Source organism: Esox lucius, chromosome 14 (assembly GCF_011004845.1).
Source record: "Esox lucius isolate fEsoLuc1 chromosome 14, fEsoLuc1.pri, whole genome shotgun sequence".
NCBI lineage: Eukaryota > Metazoa > Chordata > Actinopteri > Esociformes > Esocidae > Esox > Esox lucius.
The window spans coordinates 13,844,265-13,862,653 of record NC_047582.1 but is presented as its reverse complement, the minus strand read 5'-3'; the positions used below and the strand labels follow the sequence as shown (position 1 = coordinate 13,862,653).

The 18,389-nt window shown below is 42.5% G+C and overlaps 1 protein-coding gene across 4 annotated transcripts in view; it reads right to left on the bottom strand.

The window, feature by feature from the left end:
- Positions 1 to 18,389, bottom strand: part of gnaz (guanine nucleotide binding protein (G protein), alpha z polypeptide) — a 42,489-nt gene that overhangs the window by 16,758 nt on the left and 7,342 nt on the right. The window contains exons 1-2 of one of the 4 annotated variants that reach the window (XM_010877721.5): positions 15,396 to 15,702; positions 1,086 to 2,501 (exon numbers count right to left, since the gene is read on the bottom strand). In XM_010877721.5, the coding sequence (XP_010876023.1) occupies positions 1,086 to 1,808 (723 nt within the window). In that variant the 5' untranslated portion in view covers positions 1,809 to 2,501; positions 15,396 to 15,702. Of the gene's footprint in view, positions 1 to 1,085; positions 2,502 to 2,729; positions 3,000 to 11,884; positions 12,917 to 15,395; positions 15,703 to 18,389 lie in introns of those variants that run through there. The other 3 variants (XM_010877722.4, XM_010877723.4, XM_010877720.5) reach the window with 3 other exon arrangements.

Genomic DNA, 18,389 nt, shown 5'->3' with positions numbered 1-18,389 from the left:
CTCGCCGACAGACAGGGGCGTGCACGGGGGGAGGGTGTGGCCGTGCGGCTCCGATTTCCTCCAGTCAGTTTTTCCTCCTGAAATCACTTACTCTCATTGCCTTTTCTTAGGTTCCCCCTTCCCATCTAGGAAGTCAGTTGTTCCAGCACCTGCAATGTCCCACTGCTGCACAGTGCCCTCACAAGCTGCTAATTCTCACAGGTACAGTATACCCTCACACCTTCCACTGTGAACTCAATTAACACCTGACTGCATTTTCCTCTCAAGAATGTATTTATAACTTGCTGAGACTAATTGATTTCATGTACTAACTCGTCGAGGGCCTAGGACATCTTGTCTTGTGTGGCACATCCATTATCAGGCCGCAGACATTGCCACATGATGGTGGGGTATTGCTAAAAGTTACAAATGTGTGGTTTTTATGTGTTAAAGCAACATCTTTCCCACAATTTGTCCGGCGGCAAAGATCCAATCCTCTTTGTAACTAAGGCGTTTTCCAAGAAATATAGTGCAGATACTGAGAATACGCACTTCCTGTAACCGCGATGTAGAAGTAGATGCAGGGAAATGCAGAAGGTTGTAAAGAAAGAGGGCCATAGAATAGTGATGACTCAGCAGAGATACCATCAGGCTCATGTGCTCTTGGGTGTGTTATCTGCTCTCAATGCTTCACACAACAGCCTGCTTCACTAACCCGTTATCTCTGAACACATTCTTCCCTTTTCATGGTTTTACAGGCTAAAGCTATCATACCCACAAAGAATGTCAGAACTACCTTCCTCTTTGAACCGGTTAGTAACTTGATCATTTACTGTACCTGTTTTTAACCCCAACGTTATGAGGGAGCACGCTAGGGGTCATCTCCAAGACCCTTACCATTTTTAAACATAATATGATGTATATTCAGTGCTGCAGAAACCGTGGTGTGGAAAGCCTGGTAGAGATAGATTGAATTAAAGTGTGAAGAGGCGAATGCCACAACGATGCGGTTTACGGAACAAGGGTGTGATGACAAAGGGCGGACAGGAACTGGCTGGTGGTGTAACTGCTAACGTTGTGCAAGTTGCCCCTATGGCTTCCCTTACCGTCTGATTGTCCTCGTAGAGCTTGAGGTCATAGCCACTTAGCTCCACGCAGAAAATGATGGCGGTCACGCCCTCGAAGCAGTGGATCCACTTCTTCCTCTCCGAGCGCTGCCCCCCCACGTCCACCATCTTGAAGGTGAGCTCCTTGAAGGTGAACTTGTTCTCCACGATGCCCGTGGTCATGTCGCGGGAGCGGAGGATGTCCTCCACGGTGGGGATGTAGTCAGCGGAGGAGATGCGGTCCAGGTCGTTCAGGTAGTAGGCCGTGTTGTCCTCCAGGTGGTACTCGTTGGAGCGGCAGAAGCACTCCTGCACCCCAGAGTCGGCCCATAGGCGCTTCATGACCCCCTGCAGTTCTGCCGTGATCTCCCCTTTGCTCTCGGCCGGCCCGGTCAGGGCGAAGAGCTGCACGGCGTCATAGGCCCGGTCCGGGTTGTGGAAATCGATCTTGAGCGCGGCAAGGGCTCTGATGATGCGCGTGAGTGAGTCGATGGCATTGTAAAGGATGAGGGGCTTGTATTCCTTGCAGGCGTCCAGATTGAAGCCTCCGCTGTGGATGATCTTCATCTGCTTGACAATGGTGCTCTTGCCAGAGTTGCTGGTACCCAGCAGGAGCAGCTTGATCTCACGGCGCTGCCGCTGGCTTTCGGAGCGCAAGTGGCGGTCGATACGCCGGGAGCGCCGAGCTGCCTCCTTCTCCTCCGAACTCTGCCGGCAACCCATGGTCGTCTGCCACGCGGCGAACACTGAGGAAAACGTGGTGATCGCAGAAGAGAACGTGCCGTTCGGCGAAAAGGGATGTTTGGGGTCAAACCGGCCAAAGGAGCAGAGATAAGAGGCTCTGCGAACGAAGAGAAGGATGAATGTCCGTGCAGGGATATAGGATAATGTCTGAATCTTTACGGCCACAAGGGCTTGATGGGAAGAGAGAGCCTCACTTTCTACTCAGAGCACACAGAAAGAAATGAGAACCACAAAGCAGGATTGACTCAGGAATATTTCATTCTTCTGGTGTTCCAGAAGCTGTCCGTTGGTCTTCTGTCGGTTTATCCCAAGCTTTAGGACTGGCGTTGGGGCAGGGCTCTACCAGGATATGGTGGGACACCAACACAGAGCCTGGAGCTGGACTTCCTGTTGCCAGAAGGGCCGGGGGTCATATCAGTGGTCAACCCCGTGAGGAAGCTTGCAGAGGAGGAATGGGGACCGACGTATTAGTGGAGATGGTTTCCGGGGATGATGGGTAAATGCAGCCAGTCCTCCCCACCTTCCTCCCTCATGGCTCTCGCGTCGCTTCTCCCAATCGCTGTGACCCCAATCCTCCACGTCAGTCCTGCGTGAGTCGTCTGCCCTCTCTCTGGGTTATATTCTGCTCTGTTTTCTCCTGGTGCGTCTCAGGCAACCGAAGGCCTCCGTTTTCTGCCAACGAAAAAGGAAAAAGAGAAACATGATCAGTGAGTCATGATGAATCAGAGCGCAGGACCCCCCCAGATGAGTCTAAGAAATGAAGCTGAGCTACTTCCTGAACCTCTTCTACACAAACACAAACAAATACAGACGCACATTCACACAATCACGTAGACAGTGACACAGACAGAAAAGCATAACGTTTTGTGAAGCACGCGTTCACTTGATCAATGCCCTGACCTGCCTCTCTGATCCTCAGCTGGGTTGTCATGCAGTCCGTTTTAGTGCTCACTTCCTCTTTGCGGTTGATTTCTAACCAGCATTTCTCTATCTGGTATCTTCCTGTGCAGCCCTGTGTCACCATAGACCCAGTCCAAGCAGAGTCACACACAATCAAATATACACACACACACATGCATGCATGCAAACACACGAGTCCACACAAAGGTATCCAGGATGTGAAACAGAAACGGATGAATGTCGGTCCCCCTTGGCCGCTCTCACCGCCTCTACGTTCACTCACCGCGGACTCTCCCACTCCCCTGTCCACCCAAAGCTCAGCAAACTGATATCAGGTGCCTATTTACTATAACAGTGGAAAATAACTGCCAGAAGCTGACAGTTGTGCCTCGCTCTTTCATTCCACTGAAAAGCCTGATCTTTGCCTCAACCTCCAGTATGTAATAAACAGTTGAGAATCATTGGTTATATGGCCTACGACAGAAAACAAACATAGTGCCATACAAAAACGCTGACAGGGAACTGTTGAAAACCTTCGCACCACATGGACTTGTATGGATTACTATCATATTGGTACTACAGTGTGTTCACAGACTGCATGTTATGTGACCTACTGTACATACTGTATATTGCAGTGAATGGGCCGCGTTCCCCTGGGACTCTGAGATAAACAGATGCACAGTGACAGGACAGACGTATGCTATTGGCTGTGTAACAAATGTGAAATTACACTGTGGCCTAGTTTTGTTAGCCAGACTTACACTCCTCAAAACTGTCAGAGACAGAGAGAGAGAGAGAGAGAGAGAGGCCACATTCCCCAAAGCTGTCAATCAGTGATGCGTGTGCCTGGAGAGCAGAAAAGAAGGCCTGTCCCACAGCAGAACAAAGCATCACACAACACAGACAGAAGGGAGAGTATTGTTCTTCTGCTTCGGGACCTGATCGCTCTCAAAACTGGTTAGAAATTGTCACATCATGGATTTTCAGAGGCCATAAAAGTAGCTATTTCAAAAGGAATGGTGATGAGCTCATTTCATTGTGCAATTTCAGCGTTCTAGTTACCGTACAGCCTTCTCCCTGAGTTACTGCTTCTTTAGATAATTGCTGAGGTGGTGGAATGATGGATATTGCATTTCTTGACTGTGTAATAATATTCTCATACTTTACACAGTAATGTACCTCTCTGGATGTACAGACTGTCCTATACCTCAATTGTCAGTTAATTTGACAGAACCATTATCCCCGTCTAGGTGGAGGCCACCGACTTAACAAAACGACAGTGTTGGATTAGTTTAGCAATGGAGGAAACAGGGGTAATGGGACCGGTTGGCAAGTGTGCCAATCTGTAAATGTAGCTGTTGAGGTACTGGTTAATGGGCCCATTGGAGTGCCTCGTCTTCTTACACAACTTAGGAACAGCAAGCTTTCTCTTGTAAGGCATGTATTAGGTTTGAACCCTATTACCCAGAGCACAATTCATCAGTTTACTGAGTTATTATGTTCCGTGGGGAGGTTTGTCCCTTTAAGAGTGTACAGAGAGGGCACTGAATGGGCCATGGAGAGAGGCCAAGCCAGACTCATGTTTAATGGTGAGCGCTGAGGTAATGTGATAGTCTGGGTGAGACCCATCCGGTCATTCTCTCACCTCTCCTTCACTGCTTCTGCAAACGACACAATTGCCTCGTCTCCCAGAGCTCACCGCATATTGCAAATTGCTGTGCCTCAAATAATTACAATATTATTAAAATACATTTGCACATGTAAATGCAGTCACATTCTGTCACTGTGGTATAATGGACCGTTTCTGTCATGATTGTAGTAAGCACCAGTTTGGTACCAGAAAGGTTAGTTATATGAGACGGGTAGGTCGGGTTAATCCACAGAGGGTTGGATAATGTAAGATTTACTCTTGTTGCATTCTGTAAAATGTATATATCTCATTGTATATATCTCATTGCTTCCGCATGTGTATGTGTTTGAAAGGAAATGAAAATGTGTATGTGATATTATTTAGGAAGTATTAGTATGTTATGCCCTAAAGGAAATGAGATATCAAGACTGTCCACACATCCAAATCTTTTTTTACATGGGCATTGTCTTTTTCTGAGTTTTAAGGTTTAATTTTAAATAATGTTTGCAAAGGTCTTTTTAGCATCCATTTATCCACTTGGATGGTCCACATTTAACAGAATGAATCCACAGGGGTCACATCCTGGCATTGCAGGCCTGCCGTGCCAGTGAGATCCAATGCCCTCTCTCCCTCATTCAGAGCACGGACCTGTTTGTTGTTATTGTCCTCACCTGTGTTCCTCATCACTGGCCCTATTTAAGTTCCTCCTCTCTTGCATCTCGTCAGTCATTGTTTTGTATTCCATTCTTTTTTGTAACATCTTTCTTTTAATGTTTGGGTTTGTCTTGTCTTAGTTCTTTTCATTAAAAGTCCTAAGTTGTGCCTGTGTCCTGCCTTTTACCAACAATGTTATAAGGGGCACATGCAGGTTTTGGTGCAAATATTGATCAAATATATTGTTTCACACAAACAATTGCAGGACAATCAGTTACAATAGGATTGTGAGTTTGCTTAACACAACTGAAAACACACAGGAGGCTTTTCTTTTTATCAGGAGTTCTGTTTTTGGAGGAATGCTTTTGTTTTTGGTGTTCAAGGTTGAGCATACTCAAGATAGTTTTATGTTTCTGACAACAAAACATTTTTGTGATTAAATAAACATAGAAGTATGCCAGTCGAATGGAATGCGATTTCTCCAAAATCCTAATGCTAAATGTGTTGTAGTAATGACAAACTACGTGGTCCTGAGTGTGGTATGCAATGTCACCGCCAATTTTTTTTCCCCATTGACAGACATTCAGACATTTATAGATACACAGCCAGATGCTTACAGACACTGACAGTGAGTCAGTCAGACAGATATACACAGACAGACAGATAGACAGATAGAGACTTAAAGACATAGACAGTGAGTCAGTCAGACAGATATTCATATAAAGACAGATGCTGAGAAACATTGACAGTGATTCAGTCAGACAGACATATACAGACAGACAGCCAGAGGCTGAGAGACATTGACAGTGATTCAGTCAGACAGACATATACAGACAGACAGCCAGAGGCTTAGAGACATTGACAGTGATTCAGTCAGACAGACATATACAGACAGACAGCCAGAGGCTGAGAGACATTGACAGTGATTCAGTCAGACAGACATATACAGACAGACAGCCAGAGGCTGAGAGACATTGACAGTGATTCAGTCAGACAGACATATACAGACAGACAGCCAGAGGCTGAGAGACATTGACAGTGATTCAGTCAGACAGACATATACAGACAGACAGCCAGAGGCTGAGAGACATTGACAGTGATTCAGTCAGACAGACATTTAAAGCCAGACAGAGGATGACAGACGGACCAGACAACCATGCATATTTGTACTACATCATTGCCATTTATAATGTCCGTCATTAAATACCTGACTCCCCCAGACATGGACAGCCAAACTCTCACAGATACCGCCATGGATACCCAGGTTCTACCCAGACTCTCACAGACACCGCCATGCACAGCCAGGCTCCACCCAGACTCTCACAGACACCGCCATGCACAGCCAGGCTCCACCCAGACTCTCACAGACACCGCCATGCACAGCCAGGCTCCACCCAGACTCTCACAGACACCGCCAAGCACAGCCAGGCTCCACCCAGACTCTCACAGACACCGCCATGCACAGCCAGGCTCCACCCAGACTCTCACAGACACCGCCATGCACAGCCAGGCTCCACCCAGACTCTCACAGACACCGCCATGCACAGCCAGGCTCCACCCAGACTCTCACAGACACCGCCATGCACAGCCAGGCTCCACCCAGACTCTTACAGACACCGCCATGCACAGCCAGGCTCCACCCAGACTCTCACAGACACCTAAACCCCCCCAGACTACCATAGACACCCCCATGGACCCCCAGGCTTCCCCCAGGCTCCACCCAAACACTGCTATGGACCATCTTCCACCCCCATGGACTGCCATACCCTACCAGACACACCAGGCTCAAAGTTACCACACCTACTTAGTGTGCCACCATTCCCCAGGCAATAAAAAGGCCTTGGCAGGAAATATATTGATATGAAGGACTTAAGACTTAGACAAAAAGCGCAGCGGCATCGCTGTCTTAATGAGGAATGCTATTGATACACAAAGCAACTTGCCCCTTCACCTCCTCTACACACTGGCACCCTAGACCACATCCCTTTAATCACACCTGGTTACATTAGAGTTTACATCCAGCTTTTGCTTTTAATTGTCCATTTACCCACTGGCCCGTGGCCATGCAGTGACAGTGGTAGTGTGTGACATAGAAAACAGGGAGTTATTCCCTGTCTGTCGTTGAGGTTCGTGTGGAGGTAGAGCAGCCTTGCAGACTAAGGGTTCGTTGGACACCAGACTCACTGGTCATTAAGGGCTCTGAGGACACCAGACTCACTGGTCATTAAGGGCTCTGAGGACACCAGACTCACTGGTCATTAAGGGCTCTGAGGACACCAGACTCACTGGTCATTAAGGGCTCTGAGGACACCAGACTCACTGGTCATTAAGGGCTCTGAGGACACCAGACTCACTGGTCATTAAGGGCTCTGAGGACACCAGACTCACTGGTCATTAAGGGCTCTGAGGACACCAGACTCACTGGTCATTAAGGGCTCTGAGGACACCAGACTCACTGGTCATTAAGGGCTCTGAGGACACCAGACTCACTGGTCATTAAGGGCTCTGAGGACACCAGATTCACTGGTCATTAAGGGCTTTGAGGACACCAGACTCACTGGTCATTAAGGGCTCTGAGGACACCAGACTCACTGGTCATTAAGGGCTCTGAGGACACCAGACTCACTGGTCATTAAGGGCTCTGAGGACACCAGACTCACTGGTCATTAAGGGCTCTGAGGACACCAGACTCACTGGTCATTAAGGGCTCTGAGGACACCAGACTCACTGGTCATTAAGGGCTCTGAGGACACCAGATTCACTGGTCATTAAGGGCTTTGAGGACACCAGACTCACTGGTCATTAAGGGCTCTGAGGACACCAGACTCACTGGTCATTAAAGGCTCTGAGGACACCAGACTCACTGGTCATTAAGGGCTCTGAGGACACCAGACTCACTGGTCATTAAGGGCTCTGAGGACACCAGACTCACTGGTCATTAAGTTGCAGTTACCCTCATGGCTCACTGGTAGACATGGCGACAGTTATGGGACACATTTGCCAGTAGCATTTTCAACCCTAATGACAAAAGCAGTCCCACCAAAGAGGGTTGCGAGTAAGTTTTACATACTGTGACGGACTTGGCCTGAAAAACAGGATTAAAAAACAGAAAGATGGGACTGAAAGACAAGCTGACCTGATGGGACTCCTGATCATTTAGATTGATGTTTTGCATTAGGCGATCCAAACTTCTTCATCTGGGCAATCATACAACTGCATGTGGAGCAGTGAGCCAACTAAACTGGTGCAGTTGTTTTGCGCAACTTGACTCGTCATTTATCTTCTTTATCATAATCATTAATAAACTGAGTAGAATGCTAATCAGATTGCTTTCATTTTGTACTTATGGGGCTGTGCAAGACAACTCAAAAATGATATAATTGTCTTTTCTCTTTAGGCTACCAAGAATCTCAAGGACCTGTTAATGCGGACTCAGTCTGGACCTAATAATCCTATGAATTTTAGCTGGTTAGATAGCAAAGAGCTGGGTAACTGTGGTAATAAACAGACAAGGACACAGTGACGATGGCTTGCCAGCCTTGTGACCAACCAACTGATCTATTGTAAATCAAAATGTACACCACAAAATGGTTCTGGGCTGCTAAGTCATTTAATTAGCAAACACAGGCCTTTTGTTTTCAATGAAGCAGTTAGTACACAATGGGATGAAGCCATGCAATACTACTGCGGCACATATGTGTTGCTAATTTACTTTGAAAAAAACAGGCCTTGGTATTTCCTGTTCTGTGGGAAATTACTTTTAGGGATTGAAGACACGGGTTTTCAATCTTTGTGGCACCAAACTAGGGATTCCAAGGTGCACTATGACGTCTGACTGGTTGATGTAGTACACATGACTTCAATCAGCCATTAAATTGTTTCTGAGAACTCCATCTCACATTACCAAGGGTCCAGGAGGAAGACAAATTTTAGCTAAAGGAAAAGAAGGGGAAGAGGAGGGGTTAAGTTCTTAGGAGCGAACAATAGGAGTGCTAATTATGAGTTTTTATTACTGCATGTATAACATATATTGAAAAATATTTAAAGTAAATAGGGCTGTCAAAGCTAAAGCTTTAATGCATGTAATTAATTAATGCATGATTAATGCTGTTAATTTTGTACCCATTAACACATTTTTCATTGTCAGAGCTTGACTTAAGCAAGAGCTTGAGTCAAGCAAGCTTGTTAGCACCCACATGAAGGTATCTTAGCGAAACAACTTTGACTTCATACAGGGGATTTCCACTATCTGCAATACTCAGCTACAATAGCTTTGGTCTCATTGTGAAAGAGTCTTCAGAGACAAGAAAATTTTCCTGATAATACATTTCCTGTCAGGACAGGTTTCATGTCAGGAGCCAGTAATTCTATTAACAAAACAGACAATTTATATTAAGATTGAAGTAGATTCAGAGTGAAAAGGTAACATGGATGTTACTCGAAAACAGAGAAATCACTGGAATTGCCAATGCTTACAATAGCTTGAATTGTGAAGTTTATTAAGCGGATATGTTGCTCATAACAGGAAAGCAGAAACATGAGGAAAATGTAATTTGGCAGTTAGGGGAAATTATGACAAATTTCCAAAACATTTGGGAAATTGTGTTTTGTTACAAAAAATTGCTTGTCAAGTGTTATGCAATTTTGAGTCATAACTTGCAATATACTATTAATTCACCATTTACAATGTACTATTAATTAATCATTTACAATGTACTATGAATTCATCATATACAATGTATTATGAATTCATCATTTACAATGTACTATGAATTCATCATTTACAAGGTACTATGAATTCATCATTTACAATGTATTATGAATTCATCATTTACAATGTACTATGAATTCATCATTTACAATGGACTATGAATTCATCATTTACAATGTACCATGAATTCATCATTTACAATGTACTAGGAATTCATCATTTACAATGTACTATGAATTCATCATTTACAATGTTCTATGAATTCATCATTTACAATGTACAATGAATTCATAATTTACAATGTACTATGAATTCATCATTTGCAATGCACTATAAATTTCTCATTTACAATGTACTATGAAAATGTGTCCAAGCAAGTTATAAGCCAACTCATTATATCCAAATCGAATTCTGGATAATGTCTCTGCACTGATTTTAAAATGTATACTGTAAAGACTGTAAGGCAATTCAAATACCTGATAAGTGACATTTATGTTTTGCAGGGTGAATGTTTTTTGTAAATATTTTAATATTTATTTGCTTTTATTTATTTAATGTAATGTTTTTACTGGCTGTAACACAAGATTCAGCTGTAAAAGAGTCCCCTATTCCAGTTTGATTCTCCTTATAAAGGTTTAATAAAAAGCAAATGAAACAATTCCAGTGATTCATTAATACTTAATGCAACTTTTTATGGTACAGTAATCCACAAAACATGGATTTATGGTACAGTAATTGACTGCAAGGATAAAAGGAAGCTTCACCCATTTTTGAGAGACCACATTCAATCTTTTTGTGCTACAGTAGTAGGGGAACACTCACAAACATTTATTTTATATTTTGTTTTGTTATGGAGACAATAAATATTTGTGATAAAATCTGAGATTGGTTGAAACAATAAATAATGATAAACTGAGGCCAAACCCATAAAATGGCTGTTAATGGAACATTAAGAAATCACTGTCATTATCAACACATATTGTAGCCTGTGTTGTGACCCCAATTCATTAACTGGAGATGGTTTATTAACAGTATATTTATCTAAGAACTAGTGAGTGGGTCTCCTGAATGGCACAGTCATCGTCTCACAGTCACCTGTGTCATACTGTAGCAAGACCAGGATTCGGATTAGCCCAGGGGTCCCGTGGAAGGCGACGCGATTACTCTTAACTGATTATGAATGCAATTCCTAGTTGCATTCTAGAGAGTCCTTGTGGTGTCTGGGGCACCTGTCAGGGCAATCAAAACAGAAAGCTGGAAGGGGGAGGGAGTTTAAAAAATAACTAGTGAATGAATTATCCGTTACTTGAGCAATTTATATTAAACTTTATGAAATTATCACAAATCTTGGAATATGTTTAGTTGTAAACATTTTAATTGAGATCAGGGTACCTGCTGCTCTTAACAAGAAACGGGAATTCTGAGGAAATGTAGGGGAGTAGGGGGACTAACAACACATATCTAAACTGTTCCTTTCTTTACAGAGAAAATTGGTTTTCACATTTTGTTGTCATCACTTGTCATCAATGTGTCTAAGCATATCATAAACTAACTCATATCACCTATAGCACTAGCACAAAAATAGTGGAAATGACACCACGTAACAATAGGTGAGCTTCCCCTTTCAGTACATTTTTTTAGGGTTATGGTAAAGAAGTATGCTTCGGCTTGCATCCACAATAACCTCTCTTATGCTTATATTGCTACGTGGTTTATGTGGCTTGCTTCAACAAAGAGACTGAATAGGATGCAAGACACACTACTCCCTCATGTTATTTCTGGTTCAATAGAAGTCAATATGTAGACTTGTAACACAGACAGGAAATTATCTATTTTAAGATGTGTAACCGCCAGTGTAAACTATCCCCATTTCAATGAAAGCAGTAATTGATGCAGTGGCATACTAAATTTAGCCTTGTCAAGAACCATGTTTTTGGAGATGTTGCGCTATACAACATTAGCTAAAATGCTACAGTAGTCACCATCAATTAACAATACCAACTCTGGAGTGCTTGACGATATTGGATTACACACACATTTTTCCTATGCATGGTTAAGTACGCTCAACTCATTCTAGTGAATCTTGGGCAGTCATCAATGTTAGTTGAATTTCCTAGCAACAACTTGGGGTTAACTAAGTTCAATTCTGAAAATGCTTACCTGTACTAACGTTTGACTTGTGAAACTGCTGTCCTTCAGGCAGGTCCTTCAATATATACAGTACTTTTATTTAACAAATGTTTTGTCAACTAGGCAAATTGCACAACTCGGCATCGGCTTCAGCCACAAAACAAGGGAAGTCAGTGGTTAAAGGGGCCATATTACATTTTTTTCCTGTACTATTTGCATAGATACAAGCATAAACGACCAGAAGACATCTCCAGTTGGTGTTTTAAGGTAATGTTTAAAAAATGTTCTCTACCAAATTATTCAGAGTATATTCTGAGTATATTCTGAGATATTCCCCATGAACTGTTCCAACAATGAACCAAACAACATTGCACCCTTATCTTATTAGACTTAATGCCAAAAGGTATTTTGTTTAGAAGTAGGCTTAACAATGAGTGATTCAGGATTATTTGCACAATGTGTACACTCACATAGAAATTCACATTCCTTTTCCATCTTTTAGCAGATGCCATTATTCATAGCTAGTACAGTAAGTAGTGAGTGCATACATGTTTGGTACTGAACCCCATGGGACCAAAACCCCAAACCCTGGTGATGAAAGTGCCACGCCCTACTGACAGTGATACACAGGGCCGTGTAGGTTTGGATCATTCCATTTCTCTTCCCAGATATTTCCACCTAAATGTATGACTTGTCGGGCTTAACTCTAAATCAAACTTGGCTTTCAAGAGTACATTTAAGAAATTCCTAGGGCATTGGCTTGATAGGCTTCGTCTACCATCCAGTCATCATCCACATCACCTTCAACCACTTGTCTTGTTCACCCAAGCACAAGAGTGTAACATTGATGTGTGATGGAAGAGCATATAGTGCAGCTAAGCTGACGATAGATATTATACTGACCCTGGGCAGAACAAGATAGTTAATGCTTCAATAAAATGTGTTCATTCTGATAATGTTACTACTCTAGCTAGCTAGCTTAGTAAAGGAACATTGTATTTTGTGATATAAACTGCTCAAAAAAATTAAGGCATTGCTTAAATCAAACATCAGGTCTTGATGAAAGAAATATGTTATAGATCCAAATATTTACTGTACATTGTGTAATTTGTTAAGAACGAAATTATGTAACAACGGTTAGTGGAAACCAAAATCCCCAACTGATTGAGGGCTGGATTCAAATTCACACTGAAAATCAAAGTAAACAATTGGAATAACAGGCTTGTGTGAATTTCATCACAGCAACTCATAATGTGACTCAGTAATGTGTATGGACCCACGTGCCTGTATGCACTCCCAACAACGTCTGGGCATGCTCCTGATGGGACGGCGGAAGGTGTCCTGTGGGATCTCCTCCCAGACCTGGATCAGGGCATCATTGAGTTCCTGGACTGTCTGTGGCGCTACTTGGCAGCGTCAGATGCACCGATACATAACATTCCAAAGGTTCTCAATTGGATTCAGGTCTGGGGAACGTAAGGGCCAGTCAATGGCATCAATGCCTTTGTAATTCAGTTACTGCCTACACACTTTGGACACGAGGCCAGGCTTTGTCCTACACCAGGAGGAACCCGGGGTCCACTGCACCAGCATAGGGTCTGACAATGGGTTTGAGGATTTCATTCCGGTACCTAACAGCAGTCAGGGTACCGTTGACTAGCACCTGGAGGTCTGTGTGTCCCTCCAAGGACATGCCTCCCCAGACCATCACTGACCCACCGCCAAACCAGTCATGCTGGATGATGTTGCAGGCAGCATAACATTCTCCATGGCATCTCCAGACTCTTCCACGTCTGTTACATGTGCTTAGTGTGAACTTGTTCTCATCTGTGAAGAGAACAGGGCGCCAATGGTGGACCTGCCAATTCTGGTGTTCTATGGCGAATGCCAATCAAGCTGCATGGTGCTGGACTGTGAGTACAGGTTCCACTAGAGGATGTAGGGCCCTCATGCCACCCTCATGGAGTCTGTTTCTGACATTTTAGTCAGGAACATGCACACCAGTAGCCCGCTGGAGGTCATTTTGTAGGGCTCCTTCTGTTCCTCCTTGCACAAAGGAGCAGATATCGGTCCTGCTGCTGGGTTGATGCCCTTCTATTGCCCTGTCCAGCTCTCCTTATGTAATGGCCCATGTCTTGGTATCTCCTCCATGCTCTTGAGACCATGCTTGGAGACACAGAAAAACGTTTTGCGACGGTGCGTATGGATGTGCCATCCCGGAGGAGCTGGACTACTTGTGCAACCTGAATGGGGGTAAAGCTACCAGTAGTGACATGGACACTAGCAAAATGCAAAACTAGAGAAGGATCAGTCAAGAAGGATAAGGATAGAGCAATTTTCTGTCGCCACCACCTGCAAAACCATTCCCTTTTTGGGGGTTGTCTTGCTGTTGCCTTTCCAGTGCATCTGTTGTCACTTTAATTTACACCAAAACAGGTGACATTAATTCATAATTATTAATTATGCTTCCTAACTGGACAGATATCCCTGAAGTTTAATTGACTTGATGTTATTCCGTGATGATTACATGTTCCCTTAAGTTTATAAAGCAGATTGCTCAGATTTGACTGGATGTAATGGACAAGTGTTTCCATGAACATTATTAAAAGTCTTCCATTCCATTTGAAGTCATGCCTTGCATTACATCGATATAACTTTACTCAGTAAGACCACTCCCACGCGTAGAATGATACGGCCACTCCCACTAAGGCGAACTTAGTGGGAGTGGCCAACTTATGGAAACTTAGGGAATAGTTATTGTGCCAGGCTTATATGTGTAATAGCTTGGGGACGAGGTTAGACCTTGTACATACACTCCCCATGAACACACTCAACCACAGACACTCCATGGACACATTCTCTCTTCACTCAACCTTACAGACTCTCAATCAACATAGAAATTTATAGAAACACAGTCCAAATTCAGTACACTGCTGTACTGTACTACAAATGCTGTACCATCTACGTTGTTATTTTTCTCGTATTATTTTATATTCTGTTTACTTGGTTTAATATTTTTTAAATGTGTGAATGTGTGACTGATGGTATTGTTTTAGAAGCAGAGACACAAGCATTTCGCTACACTCATAACAACATCTACTGTAATGTGTATGGGGCTAGTATACTTCAAACCTGTGTTCTGTGAAACAACCGATCCTGTTACCCTCAATCTCTGTACTTTTTTGTCTAACCATGAAAATACATGGATCTAAAACAATACATTCAAGCAGTATTTCAGACTGGGATAGTGGTGTACAATAATATTTACCAGCATATATTCTTCCATAATAAATATAATTATTTCTCATGGATAACTGACTTAATAATAAGAGAGCGAGTTCTAGATCCGCCCATGTTAAGCCCAGTCTAACACCCACCATAGACCTTCCAAGGTGTGAATCATAGGGTCTCATTAGTATTGGATTGTATTATAATTAAAAGTGTATTGAATTTGATCCATTTGATTAGAAGTGATTATCCTTAAATGTGTTAAAATACAGACTTTAGCTGAGGCAAAACACCCATAACAAAATGTACATACCAGCAGGCTATGTTCTAAAAACTCAGACAACCACAAGAAAGTCGATATCCCTCAGGCAGCAGAGAAACAGATCAATGTCACTCCATCACAAACAGAAAACACAATGTCCTCCTGCCTCTGAAGATGATGACTGGCTTCACAGTTTGAATAACATAGAAATGTAGTGAAAATTCGTTGGAAGCTTGAGGCATAGGTTTCAAGAAAATGTCCTGTATTGCTGTGGTGAGTCACTACCGCTTGTACCACCCTATGTCAGAAACATATCATATGTAGGTCGCAGACTGAATGATCAACAGCACTCAGCATTTTGTATTGCATTATGCAAGATTGAACATTTGGCCTGAGTAGAGCTGTTGCCTCAATATGATGGTTGGTTAAGGCTCTAACTGGTCCTTGTTTTATCTGTAATGACCCAAACAGTTTAGAATAATGACTTCCTCGTTGTCATTTGTCCTTGAGAAGCGAAATACTGCTGAAATTTACCACACTATTGCAAACAGTCATCTGGTGTGACACTACATTATCAGACATTAGTTCAACTGTCAGACATCTCAGCGAAATTGGAATGTACAGATAGCACACTTTATTTGACTTTAGTGCATATGTAGACCACAAATGATGAAAGTCTTCAAAGAGCCCAGAAACTCAGACTATGAACAGTTCTCTAGTGCTGGGTTCTCTCTCCCACATGACAAATGAGGGAGGGGGGAGAGGGGGGGGGGGGTGAGATAATAGATAACACCTTAATCACTCCAAGATGTGTCATCTGACACTGTCCCCCACCAAAATGAACCAGGATTTCTGTCACATGAAGTAAGGATCAGGGCCTCTGGCAGCCTCATTTCATTCTAAATGGATAAGTGAAATAGACCTTCAACCAGATCTTGTGATCAATCAGCAAGTTCAAGTCATTTATTATCATCATTAATTCTTCTAAACCTCCTGGGGTGCAAAGGAGGTCATCCTGAAGTTTATTCCTCTTGCCTCCTGACTCGTGCCAGAACTTTGAATTGGCCTCAGGACATCCCAGGCATCCCCCTGGGAGAGGGGTGTGGTGTGTGTGAGACTGGGTCATAGCGAGAGTATTCACTCCCCTTTTGGGGCTGATTGGTTAGGACTGCAGGCCAACTTCACATTTACTCCACTGCCAGGGATAACATCATTGTGGGGATAAGGTCATAAGAATGTTTCCTCTGAACTTGATTTAAACATTGAATTCACAAATGAAACACTTCATTTAGATATTCTGTCTTGAGATGTTTCCAGGGGAGAATCACAAATACTGATGTGTTACACTGTTGTGGTGAACTGTTGTCAGAATGTCGGAAAGCAGACAAATTGTCTTCAACCTAACGTCTGTATTAACTGTGCACTGTTTTAGGCCTGCTAAGTACATTTAAGACATGGGTCGGCAACGCTGCGCCTGAAAGCCTTCAGGGCATGTTGATTTAACAGAACTGAAAAACCATGTGTTGAATTTAGTAAAACACTGGACCCTTCAATTATCTCAGTCATAATAATGTGCAGTTTTTTAACTATTGGTACTAAAGCCCAAGTCATTGATAGATTTTTTTTCAAGTGACTCAGACCTTTCAGTAGTATATTTGACAGGCTGGCCACAGGGAATAGGCTACAACAAGATTAATATACGCTCCTGAGACGAGATCCAACCACCAACTGTCCATGTGAGTAGGACTGCAGAAAATGCTGCTGGCAAACTAGAGAAGAAAAATACTATTTGAACAGATAACTTATCTTATCCTGCAAGGATGAATGCAAATTATGAAAGATTATTGAATGTTATCAATGGACATATTTCTAGAATGAAAACACAGACAGCCTGCTTATGCTCAATAAGATCAGAAATAAGAATTATTCAGAGGGCAGCAGCCCCTGAAAACAATATTGTTCTTATCCCTGTTCCAGCCAAGGAATTGCATTCTGCTAAGAATTGTTCAAATGTTTGTTTGGTTGTTAACCTAACTTTGTCCATGGATCTTCTTTAGAAGGGAATATTTTTTTTAAAATATATTATGCATGCCCAGCATGCATAGCTTAATAAATGTGAATATTGTATGAAGTACTCTTATTCATTCTTATTCATTCTTGCTTCATACACAATGTAAATGAGAATTGGTTCTCAATCACCTTACTTGGCTAAATAAATGTGTATATAGTTTGATGTACTCTTTTATAAGTCTCAGTTACTTAATTACTATTAAAATATTGCAATATGTTGTTATGTTGTTACAAAAATATGTCACAAATAAAAATGTAATGGCTATTTTTTATTGGTAACATTTTTGTATAATTTCAGAGATAATGTTTCTAATGAAAATGCGTTTTTGTTAACATAAAATGATTAGTTTTTTAATCTTTACATGAGTCTTAAATTATGTGCACAACACATCTTTTGTTTGTGACTCCCTACTCACAGGTTTACAGCATTTTGACCTAAATCTCCATAAATAAGCTCTGTATGGTTAGTGGGAGGCCTGTGAAGTAATGATTCTTGTTTAGCTCATCATTCTCAGATATTGGGTCCGGCATGCTCCTGGAATTACAGAATTCAATCAAGAAAAGCAGTCGAAAGATTTGTTGTTTTGACTGTAATGCTGAGTCAATATAAAGAGTTCAGTTGGTATAATGAGCCAAACAAATATCATCAGTCCTCTGTTGGAAAGATCATTGGCTAAATGATTCACTAAAGGTGTCATCTTCGGTCCATTTGGGATTGGGCCCAAGTTCCTCTGAATACAGGCAGAGGATAGTTAATATGCATCTTTAGCGCAATGACTGAAAGACTAAAGGAACAGTTAGCTGTACTACTTATTCAGTCTTATTCATTCTTGCTTCATACACAATGTAAATGAGAATTGGTTCTCAATCACCTTACCTGGCTAAGTGAATGTGAATAAAATAAAGACTCCTCTCAGACACATAAAACTGGTCCACAACGTATCTGACCCTGGGAACTATTCCTTCTAATTAAAA